This window comes from Falco cherrug, chromosome 6 (assembly GCF_023634085.1).
Source record: "Falco cherrug isolate bFalChe1 chromosome 6, bFalChe1.pri, whole genome shotgun sequence".
Classification (NCBI taxonomy): Eukaryota; Metazoa; Chordata; class Aves; order Falconiformes; family Falconidae; genus Falco; species Falco cherrug.
Window position 1 is genome coordinate 19,295,096 of NC_073702.1, and position 26,806 is coordinate 19,321,901.

Below are 26,806 nucleotides of genomic sequence, written 5' to 3' on the forward strand. Positions count from 1 at the left end.
TACATTATATCAAACTTAAGTTAAATATAAGTTGTACCTAAGTTGAACAGTATAATCACTCAGGTCAAGCTCTACTACTGATAGCCTAGCAAGGCAGTTGAACACGTAAATGTGTATGTTAATTAAACACCAAATCAACCAAGTATGTAAATGCAACAGCCAGTGCCCTAAAACCAACCAATGCTCTAGTGCTGGAAGTTTTAAGCTGGGCAGAGTCAGGGCACTAAAACTCTTGCTAACACAGATAGTTCCGTTGTAAGAGCTGTCGTGCAGCTGGAACCAGTTTTTAGCATCAAGAAAGGAAAAACCACAATGTTTTTCCGCAGCAGAGTGTACATTTGGAGCTGTTTCAAGAGCCGCGTCCCTCCCACCCCACTGAGGCACTCCCGCAGCCCCTGCAGCTGACGAGCGCTGTCAGAAACCTGGGCTGCAAACCCTGGCCGCGGCTGCCGACCCCCCCGCCACGGGAGCCCCCCGGGCGGCTGCCGACCCCCGCCTTCAGCCACGCAGGGCCAGAGCCCCCGCACACCGGCGGCCCGGCACCTCGCCCGGGGGCCGCGGGCCCCGCCTCTCGCCCCCTCCCGCCGCCGCCGGGCCTGAGGCGGGGCGGGGGCAGCCCGTCAGCCCGCCCCGGCCGCTGAGGGGAGGAGCGGCCCCGTCGCGGCGGGCCGGGAGGCGGGGGCAGTCGGCGCGGAGCTGGCCGGGTCGGGGCACCTGTTGGCGGTGCGGCGGGTACTGGCGGCGGCGGCCCGGGGGGCTGCGGCGGCGGTCGGCGGCCCCGCAGGCGTGCGGGGTGGGGTAGGGCGAGGGGCGGCCCGGCGCGGGGTGTGAGTTTGGCCGCGGGGCGCAGGGGCTGTCAGCGGCTCCCGGGCAGAGCTCCGGCCCGCCGGCCGCGGGGCTCTGTGCCACCCCTTGCGGCCCTCTCTGCCGCCCGGCGCCGGTCGCTCGGCGCGCTACCCGCCGCGGCTAGGTGCGGGGAGGGCAGGGCAGCCGGCCCCGGGAAGGAGCCCCCTGCGGGGCTAGGGGCGGCCAGCCGCGGCCGCTGCCGGGAGGGCGGTGGGCCAGGTGCGTGACAGCCGGTGTTGGCTCCAGGGATAGCCCGAGCGCCCGGCCGCTGCCGGGGGTGTTCGGCCGGCGTTACCCAGCCCGCTGCCTTGCGGGGGACCCGTCCGCGCCGGGTGGGAGCGCAGGGAGGGAGCGTGTGTCTGGCTCTGCGTGCGGTCAGCAGGGAACCCGAGGAGGAATTGCTGTTTGGAGTTAAAGTTTTAAAATCTCTTGGGGTAATTTGCCTTTCACCTTGTTCAAACGCTCCTCCTGGCTCGGGTGGTGGAAGAACGGTTTATGCATCAGGACTTGGCCGGGGTCCCAGCGGCAGCCACGCCACGGGCTGGCCAGCAGTAACGGCCTTAAGGTGGCCTGGGGCCGGGCCGGGCCGTGCGGCGCAGGCCTGTGTGTAAGGGCGTCCTGCTCGGGCCGCCCTGTTGGGCTGTGTTGGAGGAACAGCGCGGTGCAGGGAACTGCTTTGGGGTCCGCGTTCAGCTGAGAAGAAGGATTAAGATCTTGCATCAGGATACGAGCTTGCTGTTAAATTCACTTGCTTGTTTCTCACTGTGAGGACAGTGCTGAGGTCTGAGGAAGGTCTGATGCCCTAGAACATCAAGGAAGTTTGTGATTTATTTTCAGGTCTGTTACTGCTATTCAAGAAAGATAATTTACCAATTTTGTTACTCTTTAATGGCTCACTGCTTTACCAAGGGCTATTCATCGCAGAGCAGCAGCAGAGTTACCCAAGTACTTTGCAACCCTATATAAGCATTCAGCTGAAACCCCCAAGTCAGTCCTTAAGCGCAGTTCCAGGAAAATGTGAGCTTTTTCTTACTTGCGCAAAAATCCTCAACCCTTGGCCAGTCCCTGTAAGGAACTGTGATGAACAAGTACAGGTTGTGTTGGTACCTGGAATTTTTTCCACGGACGCTTGCTCTGCTCCTCAGCTTTCCCGGCTGTTTGGAGTGGGGCACTGAGCTGATGCTAGCAAGCAGGGCTCTGGCTGGGCTGGTTTTTATCAGCTCTGCCTCTCATTTGGGGAGAGGTCAGGGAGGTTTGTTCTTTCTGCTCAACGCTACCCTGTCCTTGTAGTGTGTTTCCCAGCTTTGATCCTACGTGCTAGAGGTGTGCTTGTCCATTCTGTGAGCACGGCCCAAGCACAGTTCTTTGGTGGAACTATCGTCTACTTGCTGAGTGCCAGGGAATTAAGTATTTTTGAAGTACGGAAGGTTGAGAGCTCTTTCACTTGGTATAAAGCAGCTCACGCTTATGGGAACTAGGTCGTGGAGCACAGGTCATGGCCTTCTGTGTGTAGGGCCTGGTAAGGTAGATAAGGCATTTCTCTAAATGCCTTCTTTATGCGCCCTTTTGCTATTCAGGTATTAGGAATCTAGCTCAGCATCCAGCAGCTCTGGACTAGATGCCAACTCTAAACTGTCAAGATATAATAAAGTCTTTATTATCAAGCATATATTTATGTATAATGAGAACTTTGTTGCAAAAGACTGAGGTGTCTGGGGATATAGGCATTGTCAGGCCTAGGTGGAATCTGAGCAGCGGTTTTGAAGACCTGTATATTAGACTGGGGCTCCAGGTTTCTTCTGTGAGTCCAGCCCGTAGTACAGCAGTGGCTGCCTATTGAAAATACCACCCAACACAAAGGACTTCAGTGGAGAAGGCCGGGGATATAGTCTCCTCTCTCACTGTTGTACTTTCTGTTTGTGCCTCTTCATTGATGCCGTTGGGATTATGGCCAAAGTTTCCGCTTTGTGACTCAATTACATACCGTGAAGTCTGTGCAAGAATAAATAAGCCTGCCTGTAAACAGATAAAACCTTAGCTTAATGGTGAGGCACTCTTGTTAGTCTGTGACTCTGTCGTCTTATTAAATCTGCTTCGTTCTTCTGGGATCCATTAGTGATGAGGACAGTGTTAGCTTTGTTTTCAGCACCAAGCAAGCTCACATCAGCTGCTGAGTTCATACATGCTGAGTTCAAGTGCATGTGACTACACTTGTTAGTGAAATTTGAAAGGATTAAGTGTTTCATCCCAGTGCCATGATTCGATGGGCTGACTTCAGTCCCCTGCTGCTGGGGACATTGACCAGGCAGTATCTGCCCAACAGAGGTCATGGGCTCGTTTGTTTGGGTTTGATTTTAAAGTTGAATTTTCAGGGCAAATAGGATATAAAGCCCTGTTACAGTTTAACTGTTGGTTGTAAAATTGGAGTGGGTTTTAAGTCGGTCCACATTCTCTACAATGGATGTATTGTGATTTGGTTAATGGTCAAAACAGAACTAGCTAAATATGGAAGTCAGCAGGCCTGGTGAAATACATGCTGGAATATATATTGCTGTTATAAGCTTGTGTTTGTAAAGTTACAGTACCATGGGGCTCTGAAATGTCATAATGAGACAGGTGAAAATAGTGCTGCTGTCTCTGGGTTGATGTTCTTATGAAGCAATTCATTCGACATAAATGTTTTCAAGTCTGGTATGACACGGATGCTGTCACAAAACCCAATGCCAACTAAAGAGGTTGCATCACTACAGGGTTAAAAATGTATTTATTCAGGAATACCATACAGTGCTGCTTTGGATGTAAAACTCTTGTGAGCTCTTAAAGCTATGTTAATATTTTAAAAGATATGTATAGGATTTAGTAGATGCTTTTTACATTCTGTCATGATTCGTTTTTGAATTGCTGCATATGCTGGTAGTGTGTACTTCTTGGTTATTTCCACTGATCCACAGGAAACTTGGTTGCATCAAACCCAAGTATCTAGGCTTTGACTGCACTTCTGCTTTCACATTCATCTAACTGTAGTAATTTGGATGGGAACATTTTAAATGCTAAGTTAAATGATGCTTCCTATAAGATCATAATCTTGAATTTATCAGGAAACAAGAACTCTGAAATCATGGCAGGGAAACCCAAGCTGCACTACACCAATGGAAGGGGGAAGATGGAGTCAATCCGATGGCTGTTAGCAGCAGCCGGGGTTGAGGTTTGTACTTTTTTATAAAGTGATCAGATTAATCTGTGATTAAAATAGGTAATCTTTGGAAAGGTTTCCCAGTTGCGTCTATGCTTAGAGATACGCATAACATTGCATATTATGATGCAGAATGCTTAGCTTCAGTGATACACTCTCCTGTGTTGTGTTTAATGTGTGCCTTGGGCAATGGCTGCACAGTAGAAGGATTTTAACATGCAAAGAGAATTGAACATTTTTTAAACATACTTTAAGCTGAGATCAAAAATTGTTGCTACAGACCAAACCTGTGTATCTCTGACTTTTTCTGAACACTCATTACTTCCCTGTGCCTCATGATTGTTCTTTACTGCAAGACCATGGTACCACATGAAACACTTTAGAATGTTATCTCCAAACAAGGTGCTTTTCATTCTTTGGGTCAGGATCTCAGTGGTACAAATCAACAGAGCTGCCCTGAAGGCAGTAGGGGAGCTATCTAGATTCACAGGTGAAAACCATCCTGTCTTTAATCTTAATTTCTACATTCATTTTTTGTTTGATTATAGTGCTTTGAAACTATTTTCTCAAACTATTTAGACTTCATTGGAAATAAAAGGCTTTTTTAATAGTGCTTACTTGTGAATGTTGCTGACAGAGAAGCTGCAGAGCACGAGTGCTGAGGAAGCAAAGATCTTGCTGTCATTTGAATGTCCTTCTCATTAAAAAATAAAAATGCCAGAGGGGGAAAGAGGGAGATAAATGCTGTCTGACAGAGGCATAAGATAGTTTAAATTTCTCAATTATTTCATGTGGCATCAGCTGCTTTTAAGTGAATGATTTGGTGTCTGTTAATCGTTCATGCAGGCAAATAGACTGGTCTTTATAATGAGGGAAACTTACTATGGGGCTGGGGACACTGTAGTCCTGGGTTATTTGCTGTAGCAAAGAGATGAATAGGAGTAGGGGGTCAACACAATCATGAGAAGTATGGGGGATAGTGTGGAGACGTAGAGTCCAACTTCCATACTTCTTTCCACTTCTCAATTGCCTTTGGAGTGAAACAGTGTTGTTTTCTATTGTTGCCTTTCAGTTTGAGGAAGAATTCATAGAAACAAAGGAGGACCTAGAAAAATTACGCAATGGTGAGTTTGTAAACTGTACCCTAAACATAAATTCACACCAGTATAACAGAAGGACAACAGGTGATATTTTTGTAAGACCTCCAATACAATGTGACCTGTAAAGAAAAGATTTGAAACTCCCGCTTGCTTGTGGATGCTTTCATTGGAAATGTCTTGGTGTGTTACCAGGTCTCTTTCTCATATTCAGTGTGCTATTGCAGCAGTCTGAGTAGTTTGCTCCTCTTTCTTCCCAAGATGGATCCCTGCTATTCCAGCAAGTGCCCATGGTGGAGATCGATGGGATGAAGATGGTGCAGACTAGAGCCATCCTCAGCTACATAGCAGCGAAGTACAACCTCTATGGAAAAGACCTGAAGGAGAGAGCCTGGTACGGTAACAGTGCATACTATCCTTACTAATACTCTTCCATGATTTTTAATATTTATGAGAAGAATATTACTGTGAAATAGCTGCCTGTAAGGGTGCATATACATCTGCCAGTGCTTTGACTCCTCAGATCCAGGGATTAGGTGAATGGTCCTTGTGATTGATGAATGACTGTTAATTGTCAACATAGTGAGAATGTTGTAGCAGAGACCATAAGTGCATTAAGTTCCTGGGCAACTGCAGGACCTTAAAACAATAATAAAGGCTAAGTATGCCCTTTTTCCCCTCTCTCTTTAAATGGGAAAGCAGTAGGGAAAAACTACAGCTACCTGCAAAAAATATGAAGTGTCTTTAAGTGTTCTAATTTCCTTTTTTCAAAATGAAAAGAATCTTTCACAGCTGATTTAAAAAAAGACATCCAGTGGCTTAATGCTACTGAAAGATAAACCACTATTTTCCTAATATCACTTTACTGTGTAAGCTGTGGATACTTTCTGTGCTCATAATTAAAGGGCTAATGCAAAAGCAAAATCCTTATTTACTCTTTTCTTTAAAAAGTCACCCAAAAGTTCAGTTAAGTCCTTAACTTAACTGACTGCCACTTACTGTAAAGGGTTTATTCTGTGATAATGGAGGGAAAACTGCAGAGACTGTGGGGATTATTATGGACTGGCATGTCTGAACTGACAGTTGGTAGCTGTGGGATCCTTTCATGATTAGACCTCAAAAATATTTTTTTTCCCTCTAGCATGGTTTGCATATGGGATCTTTCCTCCCATGGCATAGATGAATAGATTATCAATGGAAAACAGTGTGAACTCTGCTTCAGATACATTAGTTGCAGACTGTTTTTTATACCTTGCCTTGTTGCAGACACTGTAAGCCTGTTTATAAAGATAGGTACTTTGAAAAAAATCAAAGTGGAAGAACAAGTTGGAAACAAACTAGTGTCTTATGTTACATTCACTTGTAAGCATTTTACTCAGTGATCACTTCAGCATTGTATTTCAGGAAAATAACCAAAATGGAATGTTCAAACGGTAAATGTAAAATAGAAGTATTTGTTTCAGGATTGATATGTATGTGGAGGGAACAACAGACCTGATGGGAATGATCATGTATCTCCCTTTTCAACCAGCTGACACAAAAGAAAAGAATCTTGCCTTAATCACTGAACGAGCTTCAAGCAGGTACTTCCCTGTTTATGAAAAGGTAAGTGGTAAATCACCAGTAGTCCACAAAGACAGTAAAGTGGGGCAACTCTGGAACTTTATGATGGAGCCAGTATGCAGCAGTGTGAAGAGGGCCACAAAGTAGTTTCTGGGTGGTTTCAGTTCTGAGTATCTTTGATTCTTTTTAAGACTCCTCAAAGAGCAGATCCTACTTTTTAAACCTAGCTTAGTGACTGATAGCTTCTAGCATTTTGCATAAATGCACCATTTAAATGCGTGTGCCAGCCTTCAGAACTTGTTGCCTGAGAATGTAATATACTCTTGTCCTGGTTTTGGCTGGGATTATTTTCGTCTTAGTAGCTGGTGCAGTGCTGTGTTTGGGGGTTGGTGTGAGAACAGTGTTGACAGCACATGGATGGTTTTGGTTGTTGCTTGGGAATGTTTATACTAAGTCAAGGACTTTTCAGTTTCTCAGGCCCTGCCAGCGAGAGGGCTGGAGGGGCATGGGGAATGGGGGGAGGGCACAGCCAGGACAGCTGATCCAAACTAGCCAGAGGGGTATGCCATGCCATAGAAAGTCATGCTGAGTATATAAACTGGGGGGAGTTGGCTGGGACCTTCCGATCACTGCTTGGGGACTGGCTGGGCATTGGTTGGTGAGTGATGAACAACTGTATTGTGCATCCCTTGGGTTTTTTTCCCTCTTCCCATTGGATTTAATTCCTCTCCCTTTTTCTCTCCTTTTCATTACAATTGCTGCTGATGTTGTTTATTATTTTTATTTTATTTCAGTTACTAAATTATTCTTACCTCAACTCTTTGAGTTTTACTTTTTTCCTGATTCTCCTCCCCATCCTGCTGGCAGGGGCAGGGAGTGAGTGAGCAAGCGGCTGCGTGGTACTTACTTGCTGGCTGGGGTTAAACCACGACAACTCTTGCGGTTCAAAGTTAAATATAATTGCGCTTTATAATTAAGGACCTGATTCTGCGGACTTTCTAAACCCCATTGCTTACATATTTTATACTTAGACTATTACTGTCTTTTTCTGAATTGCTATTTGGACATCCTTAGGTGTGCACAAAGAGGCTCTGCAAACAGGATGTATTTAGCTTAAAAGCATAAACCATTTATTTACTGGCTAGCATGCCTCAAAGAGTTAGCCTACAACGAGCTACGAGGTAAGGCATTGCCACCCCTGTAGAGCACATGAAGAGTCTTTCTTAGCTAGGCAGGAGCTGGTCTGGAGGGGACCAGTTGTTCTTTTCTTCTCCCTGGAACATAGGCTGGATGTTACTGAGTTGCCATTTTCTACCAGCTTGCTGTTTGTTCTGTTGTTTTGTTTTGGTTTTCCCTTTACGATTTTTTTTTTTTTTTGGTGTTAACATTTTCCTGTTCAAATTGAGCCAGCTGTGATCCTTATCTCACTAGTGTACTTCTGTTTGTAACTTTATCTTTTGTACTTTGTATGCTTGTACTATACAGACTTCCTCACAGTGCTTTTTCAGAGCGTGGCAGTTGTCTCAGAAGTCTCTGCCAAGGGTACAGAGCCGTGTTGTTTGAGAGCTGAGCCAGGTTTCTAGCTTGAATCCTTAGTTCACAGGCAGCTGAAGCCCATTCAGAAAGTACAGGTCTTGATGCAATTTCATGTGCCTCTATTAGTCTTAAACTGCAGAAGCGAAACCCACAGAGGCTGCCCTGTGAAAAAAAATTTGCACATGAACAACATAAGCCAGCACTCCTGTAATATGAGTTCATACGGATCCACTGCCATAGCAATGGAAGGCTGTGCTGAGAGACATTGATTGCACACATTAATCTTCCAGAGATTTGAAGATTATATTATATGAATATAACATAAATATTTATAAATAACCAAAAAAGCAAATTTATGTACATACATACTCTCTGAACCTGTGCCTAGGTGGCAGAAATTACTGTTACGTTTCAGTGTGTATACTCACTGCAGGGAAGTCTTCAAGATAACCCTTGTTTACTTACAGTGAAGACACAACTAAACTTTTCCGTGATTTTTAGCCTAATTGATTTTGTTAGAATGATGAACAATTTTCCTCCTGTACCAGCTGTTTAAGTTGACCATTGATTCGGTTTAGCAGGGTTTGTAGTCCATGTGTTACGCCAGCCTGACAGAAAATAGCACTAGCTGTGAGTGTTCACTTTAAACAGTCAGCAGCCAGGCAGAGCGGCAAAAGGGACTGTAGGGCACTGCAGGCTGTCTGGTTCTGATGCTCAGTTTGGGAGTTCCCATATGGCTTTGACAGATGAGCTGGGCTGGATGTTGTTAGAGCAGTATAAGAAATAACTACATGTAGTTATCATCTTTGTCTGTGTCAGAGTTTACTGCCTCTGTTACAGTGAAATTGGCAGGTGGACTGGAGAAGGAATCAGCTTCCAAAGTCATAGACTGTTGTCATACTTCTAGCGCACATTTGGTCGTTGTGTCTGTGCCTAAGCTACTCTAATGCTGCACTAAAACATTTCCTTCTCTTGCTCCTGCTCTAAGTGTCACAGTCTTCAAGAAAAAGGTAGGCTGGAGCGCTGGTAACTGCTCTGAAGCTGTGTTGCAACATTCAGCACAACTTGTTTGTTACAGCTCTTAGTAGCCTTGGAAGACTGTGATTCTTGCATCAGCAGTTTGCCATGAAAGAATCCTTCCATACAGGATGAAGGATGGAAAGGCTGTGTTCCTTCATTCCTGACCTATTTCAACTATAATCAGCAATCTCAAATTTGGCTGAAACATCTGGGAATTCACTTGACTTTTTTTACAAAAATCAAAGCATGCTACAGGTAAACTGTCCTTGCTACCTCTTCCAATTACTATATCCTCTCTATCCTGTTTCTTTTGTATGATTTAAGTATTTCTTATGATAGTGGACTTGCTACAGTTACCTGGTGCAGTAGGTTAGAGTGAGTGATAGGTCTGTGCACACTGAAACATGAGTTCTGGTTTGATTTTTTGTTGTGAGAATATCTATCACTTCCTGACTTTATAGGTTCTTGCATGGATTTGCTGTGCTGTGTGTTTTTGTAGAAATCTGTCTGTAATTAAATATCTAGATCAAATTGTTACATCCTATATGACTTCTGTTATTTGTTTGTATTTTGTAGGCCTTAAAAGACCATGGGCATGATTATCTTGTTGGCAACAAATTAAGCTGGGCAGACATACATCTGCTGGAAGCCATTTTAATGGCAGAAGAATGCAAGCCTGATATACTGTCTGCGTTCCCTCTGCTGCAGGTTGGTAATCATCTGATCTCAACATGGCATATAACATACAAATTTCACTGCCCAGTTTTAAAAGCTAGCTGATGGTTAAATCTTTTGAACCATTGTACTGTTACTGACAGTTCTCTGGTCCACTTCTGTGGGCTACAACCACCTGAAAACAGGTGCACTGCCTTGCTCCCAGAGCTGCTGGGGGCTCACCTTTCTCCAGCTCTGCTTTTCCCAGCTGTTCTCAGCTGGCAGGAATTCACTTACAGGACCAAACTGGTAGCGTTAGTAAACTGCTGCTTCTATGTCTTCAAACACACAGTGAGCATCAGGAGGGGAAGCCTGCAGCCTGCTGTGTCTGCAGCTCTTGTTATTCTCTTTTTGCTAGCAAAATTATATTTTGAAGAAATCATACACAAAACTTGTTAAATTTCTTATGTCTTGTCTTCCATTGTGCTTTGCACTGAAGTATTGCTGCTTTTGCCGCTTTTTTTGTCCAAATGTATCTTTTTTTGCTTTTTTTTCCTTTTTTCTTCCACTTTTTCTAGATGAACCTTAACTCTTCAATATTAAACTCTCCCATCCCCATCTGGGAAACCAAGCTAAACTTCATAGCACCAGCATTGCCAATCAGAATATTCACACCTGAATTTTCCAATTCAGTAGTATGTTGGGGTTTTGTGGTTTGTTTTTTTTTTTTTTTTTTTAAATGGAAAATGCTGAGGGCTGAGCTGGCTATAAGGAGCTGCTACCTTTCTCAGTTTAATAAATAGGAATGACAAGTAAATATCCAGGTCACCTGATTTTTAAGTTATAAAGGATGGAATTACAATTTCCTTACTGTCATTGGCTTTACTGCTGCCCCTTACAGGCTTTTAAAGGAAGAACAAGCAACATTCCAACAATCAAAAAATTCTTGCAGCCTGGCAGCCAGAGGAAGCCACCAGCAGATGAGAAGTTTATTGCCAATGTGAGGAAGATATTCAATATCTAATCATTTGGCTGCCGAAGATCATACAACTGTAGTTAGTATATTGCCAGAGCTGTGCCTTGTAAGTGTAAACTGCATACATGTATTCTGTAGCTTGCATGATAATTGTTGAAACATAATACACTTTTAAATTAGCGTAAAAGGCTGATTTGGACCTGTTGAGTCCAGAAAGTGATATTTCATGGAGCAGTTACATGAAATAAAATATGCTGATACTTTGTGTTTAATTACAGTACATGCCTGGTAGGGTAAAATGTTTCAGCTATAGCTTGCAGAGTACTGTAGAAAGCCCCCACCACTTCATAGAGTGCAGGAGAGAAGAGCCACTCCATAAAAATGGGGAAGTTATTTAAATTCAGGCCTAGATCTTTTTGTTTTCTCTCTAGGTGGTCTCCTCAATCAATGTTCACTGCCCCCCTGCTGTATTTCACTGCTGTCTCTGTACTTTCAGAGCAGCAGTTTAATAAATAAATAAATAAACCCTAAAACTCACAAGCCTGGTGAGTTTATGGCAAAAGTAAGAAACTTTTTTAATCACCACATGAATCTTTTGGAAGTGGTTTTGTTCACTGAAAGATCAAAGTACTTGTGTTTAATTAGCCTGATGGTGTTTCCATCTACTGAAAGCGCCTATTCCCTTGCTCTTCTTGCTGCTTGGCTAGATGGTAACAGTGAGGAAAATAACCACTTGACTGTTTTTTTTTTATAAGGTTTTACATTCTCCAGCCCCTTCCCAAGTAGTTGTCAAGAGAACTGCACTGGCTGTTTACCTTTTCATTAAAAGGGTTAGGTTTATCTCAACAGTGATTAAAGCATTCACTACTCTTTCAGATTCTTTACCCTAATTTCATGGGAACCATCACTGTTCCCTTTAAGAACAGTGCCATAAACTATTCTTTCTTTCAGTTAGGTGTTTTTCTCAGCAGGACTTGAACTGATTGGGCAGAGAAAACGGTCAGCCAGTGTATATACAGAATTGTTGCCTAGTAAAGTTAATTCTAACTTGAGCCACAGAACACATCTGAGAGGTACAAACTGAAAACACCCCAATTGCCTAGGCACTCCCCAGATGAGGTCCTAAAAGTCTTACATTAAAATTACCAAGGTAGCAGTATTTGCTATGTCCACTATAGTACTCCGCTGTCATTGAGCTTTACCTCTGCTCCAAACAAGTGCTGATTGCTGAACCATGACAGAAACTGGCACAGGACATCACTTTACATTTTGTGAGTCTTCAGGCCCACAGGGATATGTTGGACTTGCTAACAATGCTACTTGTTTGGGCAGCTCAGGAATTTCTGCAAAAGCGTCTGGATAACAGTTGGACTGGGAAGCTAGTCCCAGCCCCCCAACCAAGGGCTAATTCAGAGAATGCCCCAAAGGCTCAGCTCTGGATGTGCTCAAAAATAACATCTTGTTGCATTTAGGATACGGGGTAGCCGCAACTGCAGGATGGCTTCTGCATTTCAGTGCTAGCTTGCCTAAACTTTTCATTGGAGCTTAATCTATAAGGCAGGATTCACCTTGTCTGCAGTACAGATATGCAAATTGGCACTGGTTACTCAAGCCTGTTAGGGTACATGGCAGTTAATTCCTCTGGTGTGCCTTGAAGTTCTGCCTCAGGATGAAATGAACCACATCTTCTGTGTCCAGCTGTCATCCCAACCAGCTCAGTCACTGGCAATACCTGTGTGTGCCTGATACCAACATGGTTAGCAAAAGATTCCAGAGCTGGAGGCTGTGGTTTGGGGCTGGTGGGTTTTGGTTTGTTTTTTTTTTTTTTTGGGGGGGGGGTGTGTGTGCCCTTTTTCTTGGTCGGTTATACTTAGACACCTGAGTTGCTCACAACACCTTGTGACCACCTAAGCCCCTGCCAAGAATAATCTTGGTATTCTGTGGATGGATTTGCGCAGCATTAAGATCTGATACATGATAGCCTTTATAAGCAAGCTCTGTATGAAAAAAATGAAAAGAAATAAAATTTCTCTTTGTCTTCAGTAGTGCACTCACCCATATTCAGTTTCCTAATGATTAGGGCTGCACAGTCCTGTGCACCAGAAGATAGTTTTAGCCAAGCTTTGAGACCCAGGGAGTATTTCAATTATTTTCTAAGCAAACCAAAGCAACTTCAGTCCCTGAATAGTTTGTCTGAATAGTCTCTTTTGCGGATGGGGAGGACTTCAGGAAGATAATCTGTGTAAGACCACAACAGCAAACCTGTTAAAAAGAATATTAAGACTGAGAGTTCAGAACCTATTTGTGCAAGATGGTGAACCTTGCTCAGTTGTCTCATGTCAGTGGGAAATTACAGCACGGTGCACGTTTTAAACCAGTACCAAGTACAATGCAGATCACCAGACTCTTCACTGACAAAACGGCTCGCTAGTCTGCATAAAATAGTGAGAAGCTTCAAACTTTTTCCATTTTATTTGATCACTGAAAACAGTTTTTACATTTAGAAGCAGCAGAACAAGAACGTATGTTTCAAAGGAAGGTGGGTTTTCTAGTGCAACCCAGTACAGGCCTGAGCCTTTGGTTAGTAATTGACACTATGATTAGAATTGATTACTTAATCTCAGAAGCTACAAAATTATGGTCCAATACAATATACCTTTTTAGCATAAACATGTATTTAGATATATTCTCTCAGTGATACAGTGCAAGACTAACTCAATTTCTTGGGGTGCTCAGCACCCCTAAAAGATAGCAAACAGAAAAGATCCCTTGAGTTAACAGACTGCTTAGCAGAAGTAGATCAAAATAGATCATCAACAAAACACTTGTTTTAGTTTAAAAAAAAAAGCCTGCAAAATATCGGTAAATGTCAATAATCAAATAACAGGTACAGATCTTTTACAGAAAAGATAAATGCAATGTAAGACTTGTGTTCGAACTTGTCTTTCAGGTATGGAGAGCTTGCCTGTTCGGTGGGCATGGCAGTCATGCTTTGGTTAAGTTGCTGAATTCTCCTACAGCAGCATAAAAACAAGCCTCAAAATCATCAAAAGGCTGCAAAAAAAAAAATCCAGAAAAAAACCCCATAAATATGGTTGTGCATGAATAAAACCAGTGAAAGTCATCATTAAATAACAGTGCAATCATAAATACCTGACGCTAGAGCCTCTAGTAAGCAATCTTTTTAAAATTCTAAATCTACAGCCTCAGTGTCTGTTGAAACACGCAGTCCACCGAGGCTTGAAAAGAGATCCACAATGGAAAATAACATTTTCCAGTTTAAGTCCTGCATCTTGACTACTTGCGTATAATTTTTTCCTCCCTGTATGTAACTGCAGTAAAACACTTAATGGTGTTATATTAAATCTGGTAACAACGAAGCAACGGTTACTATTCCTTCAGAAGATGGAGATTATGACTTACAGTTGAAAAATGTTTTGAGTTGCAGACTCACTGGAAAAGAAGTTTTTACTTACTTCATAATTCAATTCCAAAATAATAAGTACAGAAAATAATGTTTTCCAGAATGCCAAAATAAACAGCAGCAATAAAGCAGTCAGAATGGTTAGAAACATCATAATTTGCAGTAATAATAATGAAAGTTCTTAGGTCAGGTCAAAAACATCCTAGTTTTCAAAGGTGCTGTGTTTCCAGTAGTTCTGAATGCAGCACTTCTAAACCAAAACATTGTTCTTTTTTAAGATGACTGTGTTACATGAAATTAGATGACTACTTTTACACATATGTGTTTGAAAACACTGAGGCTTACCTCAGGTTCTTCCAAGAGCCTTATCAATATGCATTAATATTTAATTGCAGATCTTTCCTTTCTGTGCTGAGAAAGTCAGTCCATATCAGATGTATCCGCCTAGTGAGATGAAAAAGCTGTTCACTGGAAACAGGACTGTGACCTCCAAACTGATTTCATTTAAACCATACAGTTGTTGGATGATGGTAACTTCCACTGATACTGGCTTGAATCAGATGTCAAATAGCAACTATTTGAAAACCAGTGAAATCTTTAAAAGATCCTCAATATAGGTTTACCTCAGGCATGCTACTAGTCCGGCTGGCATTAATTTCTTGGACCTCTTGAACCTCATTCCCATTATAATGGTCAAAAGAAAAGCTGAAACTGTAAGAGACAATTTAATATATTTATTTTCTCACTTCTCCCAGTGGACCATTCAGGAACATGGAGAGTTATCAAAGGTCACTGCTAGTTTTGCTATGAACTGTAGTTTAATAAAACATTAGATCAGAGATAAGGTCTATAAAAACATTCTTGCTTTTCCAAAATACACTGCTATGATTTCTTTCAGCTACAAATAAGGTTTCCACATGCAGCAGAATGCTAAACCCTATTCCACAGATCCTAAATAAGTTTGTCAGACAGTGACTTCTACTCCCCTGTATCTACATTCCTGGGAATACAAATAAAGTAGGAAGACTCTTCATCATAACAGTAACATGTTTGCTGAATTACAGGAATAGTGTCTCATAAATCCCACCGCCCTAGATCACTGCAGCTGTTTTCTAACTAGTCAAGGAGCTAGAGTATCCAACTTTATCTGTTTTCTTTTTAGAATGCTAGCTCTTTATTTGCTAAGCCTTAAAAACTAGATTGGAAGGTTTGCCACTTGTTTCAGCTACAGAATATGGCTATCAGCATCTCCTTCACCATGACCAGAAGTCCCTGTGTTTCCTTTTGCTACGAGGGAACCGTCCTTGTCTGTGGCACAAGGTGGGCAGCCCAAGAGGGCAACAAATGCAGCGCAAGCAGCAGAAAACAAACATCATGAAAGGAACTGCGTCTTCTTCCTGGAGCAGTTTAACCTAAAAACGGAGGTAGCAATGAACTGGTCAGGCTTGGGGATTTCATATCGAACTATGGCTGCAGAGCACTACATAAATGAGAAGACTGATGAGAATACATAAAACTGCAAATACAGCTAGCTTCGGTAAAGAACTGTCACCTGAAATGCTTCCTAGAAGTGGGCAGAAGGCAGGACCTCTCGTGGGCAGCTAGGCTTTATCACTCTTGCAGCCAAAGTAATGGCAGTTACACAAATCTTTTCCTTTTTTATGAAGCGGTTAAACCATCTGGCTGATTATCTTCAAACTCCATTGTCTCCTCCTGTGGACAGTCCTGTGCTCACAACTGTCAAGAATTAGTCATAAACTCACTCCAGCATTAACAAGCAAGCTCTGACAGTTACCAGCATCTTACAAAACTCTACTAGCTATGCATGTGCACTCATTAAAGACGCCCTGCAAAAAAACTGTTATGCTCCATTATCCATTGCTCTTATTTTTCTGGTCCCATAGCCTTGATCCTCTCGGGAATGTCTGAAGAATGGACTGTTCCACAGTATGCATCTTGCCAGAGCCCCGAGTATATTTACAATTAATTACAAGCTACAAAGCATGTTCACTCTGTAATGCCAGTTACTAGTATCTGGCTTTTTGCATGTGTCAGCAAGTTTTTAAGATGTTCAACTTTTAGACCTGATTTTCAAAAGTGCTAGATAGTCACTATTTCACCTTGAATCAAAGAAATTCAATAAATCAAGCCAAATTCAATTCAATAAACCAGGCTCAAATCAGAAATTCAATAGACAGGTGCATCAACTTGCACTCTGAACAGCACTAACTTGCATAATTGAAGTCTGAATTTCTACTCCTACTCCAAACATAAAATTGCATTAAAGTATTTAAGAAAGCGATATTTAATTTCAGGGGGAGTGCAAGAATGCCTGAAAGAATAATTTCTACAACAACTAAGAATTTTCCTAGGGTATCTGTATGCTACATATTTTCTGTATGCAGGGAAAGTTACAAAACCCCTGCTATCAAGGTCTCGTACTAAAACACTACCTAGGTTATTGTAGGAGACTCTTGCATAGATGATAAATACTACAGATAATTATGGGTTTGGAGAGGGTTTGTTTTTTTTTTAAATTTCCTAACCTTTAAAAGCTTGGGTATTTGCTTCATTTTACCTTGCAATTTACTCTACTGGTTTCTAAGTTCAGAGCAGTCACTTTCTTCCATGCACTTAAGTGTCCTTCTTCCATTTGTGCTCTAGTTGCTTTTGGCACCTCAGAAGGTTAGGCATAAGTGAAAACACTATGATTTTCTACCAAAGCAATACACATTTATTACAGAAAGCCTTATTATAGATAACAGTAGCCATCAAAGGTTTTTAAGAGGTGGACCTGTAGATGTTCCTGAGTATGTCTAATTCTCCCTTCCTCTGAAGTCTTCCTACTAAGTTCTTTATTCGTTTACAGCAGGGGTCCTCAAACTACGGCCCGCGGGCCAGATACAGCCCCCCAGGGTCCTCAATCCGGCCCCTGTATTTACAGACCCCCCCCCCCCCCCCGGGGGTTGGGGGGGAAACCAAGCAGCCGCAGATGACTGCCTGCCACTTCATCCGCGTGCCGGCCCCCTGGTTAAAAAGTTTGAGGACCCCTGGTTTACGGTATCTATGTATATAGAAGCCAGAAAACGCCCTCTTCCAGACTGAGATACATCAGCCTGGAAGAGATTTAAAACCAGCCTGACTGGTGCTGGCAGCATACTTTGTATGAAACTTCCTAACTCACTTCAGGCAAAAATTACTACAGTTAGTTCAGACCACCTTCTCTGTGTCCTTCAGCACAGGTGGATGTTGAAGAGGCCACCCATTCATTGCCAACATTAAATACATGTTTAGGTTTTAAGCAATTAGAACATTACCTTGTAAACATTCTAAACTAAGACTGCTCTAAAAAGTCTTTGCTCCTTTTACTCTACATAACAAGAACCTTCTAAGGCAGGTATATATCTCATCTGTACTGCTATAATTTCTATTACATTGGTACACATTTCTCCAGTGCAAAGTCCTCACATGCCTACACCTACATGAACCGCACAACACTCACAATATTTTAGTGTATCAGACGTTCATAAGCAGATTAGTAGAAATTTTGTATTAGTCCTTTCAAAACCAGGGCATTGGGAAACAGGCAACAGTTATTAAGTTTTAATTTGTCTTCTTTTCCACAAATTCTGTATCCAAAATTAGTGATTTAGTTGACTCATAAAAGTACAGTATCATATGCTACTTAAAAGCACCTCACACTGGATGACAAAAATACACATATACCTAAGGCTGTCATCATTCCACAAAAGGGTGTTTTTTTTAACAGTGGGATAACTTAATTTGAACAAGGTCATGCTGGCAAAGTGGAATATCCAATTTTAGGCCATCTAGGGGCAGATCAGGTATGCCATTACCACCTTTATTGAAGAACTCGGTGGAACATATTTTGCTAACAATGCTATTCCAACACTTTTTTAAAATGGAAATTTTTACAGCTGTGGCTGGTGTAAAGCACAGCGCCAGCATGAACAGTATACCATAAATTCTAACTAACAGAAAAAGTGATTGTGTACTCACACAATCTGGATTAAATGTATTTTAAATGCACTTCTGCATGTGAAACCACAGCCTAAGCTATCTTTGCTAAAACCATGAGTGAGACAAGTTCCCAAGAGCTCTTACTGCAAATCAGTTGTGTGAGGATAACGTCCCTCTTAAAGATTGTAGCTCCTCGCCTCCAGGAGGGTTTCATGGCAAACTAGCTAATGTGACCATTATTGCACACTTTGTATTCTGTCTTTCTTAGCAGCAAAGAAAAAAAACCACCACCAAATCAAACTATTTGTTTCATTGAGAGCTAAGGAGACATTACATTATGCATGACTGGATCCCACACCTACTTTTCTTCTCAAAAGTACATTCCAATCTGTAGCGCTAATTATTTTATTCCAGTACTCTCCCATGTTTCTCAGCTGGATTTCACAGTATTTGCAATGTTAGGTAACCATCTAATAAAAGGAGACACTGCCAGGTGGTAACACACACCTGCAAGCTTTGTGTGAATGGTCTGCCTTACCTTGCAAATAGTTCCACAGTTAAGCTCTTGAATTTTGCAAGCGGAATTGAAGTGCCAATCTCTATTTAAAAACTATCATTTAAACCAAAGCAAAACTCAAAATTTAAAAGAGAGAATTTTCCATACAGTTAAGGAAATTGCTTTTTGGGAGCTTTTTCTGTTCATTTGTTTACTGTAGTAAAACACTTACACAACGATATCTTCACATTTCTCGGATCACGTGTTGTGCAGTAAGCTCCATAACCAGCCACAGAACCAAAGGTAAGACCAGCAGCTAAAGAGATTTTACTACCTGCAAGAAACCATTCAAGTGTTATTTCTCAATACAGTGTCTTTAAGATCAACTTTTATACAGTAGTTTTTCCTACACAGTATTATGCAAATATTTAAAAAATAGAACCAATTTTGCCACAGTGCAACTAGCTCACCCAGTGTGAATAAACAGGTGATGTTTCTGTAACTGGGTCATTCTCTTACATGACATTAGGGCCAATGTTGACTAAATTAGAGGGAGATGATCAGGATCTATTAATACTGCTATTTGGGAAAAAAAAACCACTTTTGAAGCACAACCCCAAATTTAGTTATTTTCTCTACCAATATATACCTTTAGAAGCATTTTTGTAATTTCTCTGTCTGTTGATTTTAACCATATCTTATAGCACTTGAGAGCCTCCAAAAACGGTAGAAATGTGTCAATATATATAAAGGGTAAACTGGACAACACATGTAGTCATAGGCCTTTTGGTCTGACATCAGTCCTGGACAAAGAAATGGTATCACCAGCATTACATTTAATTAATAAAGGATTAAAACCCAAGCAGATGGCAATGAGGACAAAAATATGGCTTTAAAAAGTAACTCGATGTCTTCTTGCAGTGCTATTACAAAATTGGTTCATAAGTCCTGGAGTTTCAGTAATATTCTTAGGTTTCTGAATAGACATATGACTCAGTAACATCTGATAAAAGCATAGAATCAGAACAGCAGGCATTATCTGGATTAATCCAGATAATCCCAAAATGCTTATAAAGAATCCAGAACCCCAGATGTCATTTAGCTTCCAGTCCTGTAATACTGAATATTTTTAATCAAGACTTTGCAAGAAAACAGAAATCATTACCAATAACAAAGTAATCTAGATTTGCCACAAGGACTGACCACCTATTAAAACAGTGACGAGAACAAGCAAATGTGACAGTCAGTGAGCGCAGCTAGGTGCAAACAGAAAAACCACAGCAAGTGTTTTCAGAAAGCCATGTCTCCATGAGCAAAGTATGCGCACACTATGCAAGGAAACAGCAACTCTGAATCACAAGACTCGGGATGGCTGACGGCCACAGTGTAAAAGACGGATGCGCTGCTGGGATGCGCACGTTGTGGGGGAGCCAAGAGGGACCGGCCCGGAGAGCCGCCAGCCGGTCCTCGCTGCTACTGCGACCTCTGCCGGGACGCTGTGCTCGGCTCCGCAGGGCGCTGCTACCTGGAAAGGACTGCAGAAACGGCAGACGGCCTGAAATACAGTGCAGTATGTAATAACCTAAACCCTGCCTGATTATCTTAAAGTGGAAATGCACGATTCTAACAGCATGAGATAATTAACCACCAAATCAGAATACACAAGTAAAGGTTTTTCTTTCCAGTGTGCAACTGGAAATCTCAGAATTCAAGCCTGGATGCCTCTGTAGAAATGAAGATTTAATCAAAGATTATCTGCTGTGCTTAACACGGGAATGATTAAAGGAAATGAGAACGTCCATAATACACTGAAGGTCAAAGATAACGTGACAGCCCCTTTTTGCTCTGAAAACAAACTCATCAATTAGATTAACAGAAAAAAGTGACCACTTAAATGCTTAAGGTGACCCAAGTAAATCTCATGAGACTCAGCTAATTTATAGTAGCGCAGGATGGATTTAATATGCAGTCATGTTCATTACATTAAAAGTTTAACGTCTCACATATTTTTATTTTTTTTACAAAGCATAGTGGAGAGGAAACAAATACTTCATTTCCAAATCCTGCAGTCCCAATCTTTACCTTTACGCGTATAACCCACAACACCTCCAACAGCCAGCAATGCAGCATATGCAAACCCAATCCAGTCAACAGCCATGGTCCCAACTCTGGAAAAGAAAACACACTGCAACTGAAGACAAACAAGTTCCTTCCTCCCGGTAAAAAAAAAAAAATATATCATTACTTAGTGTGTTCTAAATAACACTACACTCTCCTGAGTTGTGTTTGATTACTGTGTCAAAAATTCAAAAGGTAAAGATGTGCCTATTGGCTACTGTATCATATTTTCACTAACTGCTGCCCTTCCTTACACCTCACTATAGAGATATACCAAATTTCCATCAGGGGAAACTGGTTTTTTTTGGGATGTATGTGGTGTGCATTTTTCCCAGTCAAAAATACAGGTATGCAAGCAAAAAGCTTGACATCACTCAAAGCATCAGTTTTGTTGCACTTGTGCCATATGGCTGACCCGGGCACACGCTATGGATACATACAGGACTTGTGAGTGCCCTGCTTAGTGGCCTTTCAACCAGGCTGTACCTGGTGTGCTACGAGCGGAGTGTCACAGGCCCAGCAACACCAGGAAAAGCAGGAATTTTCAGAGTGTACCCAAAACTTCGAGACAGAAACCTAGGCTGTCTTAGGAAGCTCTACATACAGTAACTTTACCTGACTGTGTCTATGCCCCTTGTGTCTCACCTTTACATTCGGTGCGTTGTCTCAAGTTAGGCATCTGTCCTCCAAAAAGCACTGAGGTTACTGCTGTGACACTGATCCCTGCCTCCCTGGCTGTGCTTTGTAAAGGCGCCAGTGGCAGTGGCTTGCAGGTGGGAGACACCTTTCTCCTCCTCCTCCTCCCAAACCAAGTGTACACTTAATTAAGCGCATCCTTCTTTCTACCTCAGCAGGTGCTTCCTTGCTCACAGCGTTAAAGCAGCAGCACGAAAGAGCACACACTCATTTCACATCAAGCCTTTAATATTAAAGGGAGTAACTCACAGTGACTCCCCCCCGCCCCAGCTGTAACCCCTCAGCAAGACAGGTGGCTTTAGAGGGCCATGGACACCCGAAAACGGGGCCTGCGGGGCTGGGAGCCAGACTCAAAGCCCGACCTTTGATCCCCTCGACTCCGCGGCCCAGGCAGGCCGGCAGGCCGAGGCCCAGCGCGGCCGGCCGCCCTCCCGCGGGGGGAACCTCCCTCTCCCGCCCGGGGTCGCGGGGCCCGGCCCCGCTGCCCCCGCCCCTCGCCCCGCTGCCCCCGCCCGCCGCGCCGGAGCCCCCGCCAGAAGGCCGGTGGCTGCGCAGGGGACCCCACCGCGCTCTCCGCGGCCCGCTCACCCTCAGCCGCCCCCCCCCCGGCGCCTCACCCCTGCTGGAGCCAGCGCCCTCCGCCGCCCCGCCGTACCTCGGCCCGCCGCGCCCGGCCCGCCGCCCTCCGACCTCCCCCGGCCCCGCCTCCCGCGCCCGGCGGGCACCGTGAGGCTTCGCGGGGCCGGCGCCACGGCCTCGCCTCACCGCCGGCCGCGCCTCTCCGCCCCCGCCCTGGCTTCTGCCCCTCGGCGGGCCCGGGCCCGGGCGAGGAGGAGCGGAGGGCGCCTGCCGCTACCGGGGCGGCCCCGCGCCGCGGCCCGGCCGTGCTGCCGCTCGCGGAGCGCCCTGCGCGGGGGCGCGGCGTCGTGTGGCACTTGGCTGAGGGGGCGGCGGGGACATGGGCCAGTGCTGGCGGGGGCGGCGGAGCTTCGCGCCGTGCCTGGCGGGGCCCAGCCCCGGGGCTGGCGTCTCCTGCCGCATGGACTCGTCCTGCCCTCCGGCTGCTCGTCTGCCAGGGCTCCACGGGCCGCGGAGAGATCCGTGGCTCATTGTAGCCTTTTAAGCCTAAAAACCCCTGCCCGGCCACGCTGGGGATAGAAGAACTCACGAACGAGAGTGAGTCATGCCTGCTGAGCTCCTTGTCCCCAGACGGCCACCTCCCACAGAGACATGGGCAGGGGCTGGGCCGAGGGTCTCCTGCCTGCACCACCCAGACACCCTGCACCCCAGCGGCAGGTGCTCATTGCTGTGCCGGGCACCCCCTGCCCCTCACGGCGGGCAGTTCCTCTCCTCGCCTGCAGCTTTGCAGCCGTGAGGGGGGTGGCCCGTATGAAGTCGGATGCACAGACTGAGCGCTGGTGTTATCTGTGTGTTGAGGGAAACCAACAGGTGCGAACCCCAAGGCTCAGGATGCCGCACAGCATAGCTCATGTATGAAACTGCTTGGTGTGGTTGTTCTAACACCTTGACTTCTTCTCTGCTATCCCTCTTCGCTGGAGCTATACCACTAAAAGTTATTTTTGTGTGTATTTTGTCACCCACTGCAGTATTTAGCTTACTCTCAAGTGAGACGTTCTCGACCAGCCCAGGATGTGTCCTTCAGAGTAATTCAGGGGTGCCTCTCTGTGACGTTCCCCACGCTTCCCGTGTTCCTGCAAACAGGCTGAGCATAAACACGGCCACAACAGGGAGAGACGCACAATGCTGTGTGATGGGACTTGGATACCTGCCGCCTTTCAGGGGTCATTTGAAAACCCCTGCCAAAATCTTCTGTTTCCTTTAGATTTCTTTGCCTAAAGGTGTGGGAGTTTTCCGCTCTGAAGAGCTTGCTGGAAAGCGGAATCAGTATTCTCATTAGGGTTAACGTATTTAATTTCCACTCCTAATGTTCCGTTTGTTTTTTCTGTTAGTGTTTAACTGCTCTGACAAAACCCCACTTCATATGAGCTGTCCAAGTCTGTCTGCTTAGTGGAAAACAACCATTCTCCTTATCTTACCCTCATCTGTGGGAAGGAAGACTGAAGGTATAGCAACTTTGGAAAACAAACATAGGACACTTGAGGGCAGGACAGCTCCAAAATGCAAATGAAAAGCAGATTCATAAGCTGAAATCCAGAAATTTTGGATTTCTTTATGAAGTATTCTGAGACTTGTGGCTCTTGTAAAGCACAGTTAAATAAACAATGGATTAAATAGAACAAAACCATGCAATTCTATTTGAGGGGGCTCCAAAGTCAAACAAATACAGTGTCTTTGGCACCTCTAGGATCATGACCAGTTGTGGTTACTGATTCAATGATACTCCTTGCTGAAGGAGACTGGATAGCCTGGGCTAAATTTGAATTCACGTAATTATATGCTTCTTGTTGTGTTCCCTTCCATTTTCAATTACAAAAAGTATTTGGTATCGTTTTCCCTAAGCTGTTACTTAAACTATTGCCTGATGTGAAATAGTTGCTGTATTTTACAGCACAGGTAGTCTCCTGTGGGAGATTTTTAATGAGAGGAGAATTCATTAAATTAGTTTGTTGGTAGCATGGTAAATCAACTCCCTCAGCCCTAACAGTGAGGTATAACAGAGCTAGTAGCAAAGCTAGTGTTAGCGCTGCTAAGCACTTTCTATTCTAGTTTTCAGTTGTTCGTAACGGCCAGTCTGAACTGAAACTGCCCCTGCTGGGTATCTGCTTCCAGCTGTTTTATTTTAGCTTGTTTTGGTTGTTTTGCCTTTTATTGTGATTTGTTTGCTTTGTTTTTAGAAAGTTCCATTTACAACAATCAAGCCAACTACAAGGATGAATTTAGGGGATAATACACGGTTTTGTCCATTATAAACATAACCATTTCACTGAACAGCCTCTAGCATCTCTCTGGTTTGTAAAAACAGCTTTCAGATTTGGCAAGTAAATTGCTTTTATTTCAGGGATATATTTTTCCATCTTCATGAAAATGTGACCTGAAGAGAAAAAAGCTTAAAAATGTGGAGTAGAGGCTTGTTAAAATTGTGCAGCCCAGTCCCCAGAAAGTTCCACCCATGTTGATCATGTGTGATCTTTCGTTAGGCCCATCTCCATTCACATCTGAATGTATGCCTACTCTCCAGGGAAGGGCTGAGCTTGTGCCTTGCGTTGTTAAGTATAAAACAAGGAGCCTCTAAGGGGCTTGTGTAACACAGCCCATCTCTCTCCCCTTCAACACTTTTACTCAGGCTACCTGTAGTTAGGCAGGGTGTTGGCAGCATGAATCACATAAAACACCAGTCTTCTGCTGTGAGCTGTTTGTGGGTTTTGTTGGTCTTCCTGTATTAACACTAAAGGCTACTCATAGTTGTAAACTCCAAGTAAAATTTAATGCTAAGTGCTATCGTAAACCATGATGTGATTCTAGAAGGGATCTGTAGAGTGGAGGAGTGCTTCTGAAGTACCACAGACAGAAGAAAATGTTGTGGGTGAGGGGAAAAAGGAGCAGCTGAGCACCGTGAGACAACTGTAATTCTGGAAGATTTTTGTGCAAAAGATTGTTCTCTTCATCGGGTGGGACTATGGAAAAGGAAGAGGAGCAAAATACAGGTTTTTACAATGCTGATTCAGAGGCATCAGGTTTAATAATCTGTAGTTGAATAAGGAAGTCAGTTACCATGTTCCGGTACAAAAAGGTGACTGTTAGAAATAAATAAGCTTTCATATGCATACACGTGTGTATAAGCAGTGAGAAGGACAGTGGTGTTAAAGTGATGGAAGGTTGTTTTAAAGGCTGAGGAGAGTGATCTACAGCCTCATTGGGCCGCCTTTATGGGTCGTTACCCTTCAGCCCTGACGTGTCACTTCCTTGAAAATTTAGTATGAAAGTCTAGATCCAGAATCATCCCTGACAGTTCAATCAAATGGTAAAAAGCAGAGATACTGCTCTTTATAATAACCATGAAGTTGTCTGGCAGAACATACACATTAATAAACAGCTACACAAACTAAGGCCTTTTCTATGAATGAAACATATACGAACATGGAATAAAACTTGCAAAGGAAAAAGAGATGGGTTCTTGGGCAATGATTTCGTGGGAGATGGTACTCAAATTTAACAGCACACTGCTGCTGAAAGCACCTTTTCATTTCCAAATCTGCTTTTCAGTGCCTTATTTTGTGCAGTAATTGTTGAATCTTGCTGCTTCTCTCCCAATCTGCAATGGCTGCATCAACTCAGTAGCCCAGCAGAAACATAACCAGGCAGAAAAATACACAGCTTTCTGCTGAATTAGTTCAGTCAGTTACTTGTTTCAGTTAGTTAGGTCAAAAGGCTCTAAAAAGCATCAGGGCATAAAGGAAGAACTGGGACTGCATCAGGGGGTGGGAGGCTGGGGAGAGCCTCTGCAGGCATCAGCAAAAAAAGAGTGAGATAACCTGAAGCTGTGCATTTCCTCTGACTTTGTGAGAAAGCATTATGGTATAGCACCAGCTGAAATTTGTGGTAAATACAGTGAAATGCAACTCAGAATTATGGTTGGTCAGTGGTATCTCAGGAATCTTCCCAGATGCTGAAGCCAGCAAACTAGTATTTCTGGAAGCTAGCAAATGGTGAAATAAGGGACATGCTCACAGAAACCTACCTGTGGGCCCTGGGAGCTGGCAATATCCAGTTTTACTGTGAGCTGATAATATCCATGATTTTAATGTGAGGTCTCCAGGAAAATTAGGTTCTAGCTACAGTTAATAGTGGAAAGATTAACGGGAACAAAATGCAAGAATGTGATTGTGATATGCAGTGATTTGGGAGAGCGTACGTAAAACTGTTTCTGTCCACCAGGCATGATCAAAGGACTGTAGCAGATGTTAAGAGCAAGTGATTAATCTGCCTTGGGTTCTGCTCAGTGTAGTGATTTGGTTTTCTTAACTGAGTTCTCAATAGCTGATAGACTCCATCTTCTGAAGAAATGGAGCTTTTTATCTTCACTATCATAGAAATCTTTGGTCTACATAAATCCAGATTAGGACCACTAGCTGTGCTCTGCTTCCAAGATATCCCAAATTTCCCATCTTTCTTAATAAGTATGTGGATTTTAAAGCAGTTCAAGAAGTCAGAGTGAAGCCCTGAGGGATTTCAGTGACATTTGAAGCGGCTTGTTTGTCATTGTGTGATGTTTTCAGCTGGTTGA

At 43.6% G+C, this 26,806-nt stretch overlaps 2 protein-coding genes across 3 annotated transcripts; one reads left to right on the forward strand and one right to left on the reverse strand.

The window, feature by feature from the left end:
- The first annotated feature begins 582 nt into the window (after positions 1-582).
- LOC102049995 (glutathione S-transferase) lies at positions 583-11,162 on the forward strand. Of its 2 annotated transcripts, none has more exons than XM_055713519.1 (7): positions 583-723; positions 3,945-4,051; positions 5,112-5,163; positions 5,398-5,530; positions 6,600-6,741; positions 9,832-9,963; positions 10,811-11,162. In XM_055713519.1, the coding sequence occupies exons 2-7, from the start codon at positions 3,965-3,967 to the stop codon at positions 10,931-10,933; spliced, it is 669 nt and encodes a 222-aa protein (XP_055569494.1). In that variant the 5' UTR covers positions 583-723; positions 3,945-3,964; the 3' UTR covers positions 10,934-11,162. The 2 variants fall into 2 exon arrangements, with proteins under 2 accessions (XP_055569494.1, XP_055569493.1); XM_055713518.1 differs by having other exon boundaries at positions 599-732.
- A 2,176-nt stretch (positions 11,163-13,338) lies between these two features.
- On the reverse strand, positions 13,339-22,414 carry TMEM14A (transmembrane protein 14A). The gene is made up of 5 exons (XM_055713521.1): positions 22,256-22,414; positions 20,869-20,954; positions 19,019-19,120; positions 14,933-15,020; positions 13,339-13,939 (listed from the first exon to the last, which is right to left on the reverse strand). Exons 2-5 carry the CDS (start codon positions 20,942-20,944, stop codon positions 13,900-13,902), a joined length of 306 nt encoding a protein of 101 aa, XP_055569496.1. The 5' UTR covers positions 20,945-20,954; positions 22,256-22,414; the 3' UTR covers positions 13,339-13,899.
- Between the last annotated feature and the right edge of the window lie 4,392 nt (positions 22,415-26,806).

Excerpts from the sequence above, each read along its gene's own strand:
- LOC102049995 (XM_055713519.1), top strand. The coding sequence starts at position 3,965 with ATGGCAGGGAAACCCAAGCTGCACTACACCAATGGAAGGGGGAAGATG. Across the intron at positions 5,531-6,599 it reads GACCTGAAGGAGAGAGCCTG|GATTGATATGTATGTGGAGG; the intron begins GTACGGTAACAG and ends TATTTGTTTCAG. Across the intron at positions 9,964-10,810 it reads CTGCGTTCCCTCTGCTGCAG|GCTTTTAAAGGAAGAACAAG; the intron begins GTTGGTAATCAT and ends TGCCCCTTACAG.
- TMEM14A (XM_055713521.1), bottom strand. The coding sequence starts at position 20,944 with ATGGCTGTTGACTGGATTGGGTTTGCATATGCTGCATTGCTGGCTGTT. Across the intron at positions 19,121-20,868 it reads TGTGGGTTATACGCGTAAAG|GTAGTAAAATCTCTTTAGCT; the intron begins GTAAAGATTGGG and ends GGTTTCTTGCAG. Across the intron at positions 15,021-19,018 it reads AAATGTGAAGATATCGTTGT|TTTCAGCTTTTCTTTTGACC; the intron begins GTAAGTGTTTTA and ends TGTCTCTTACAG.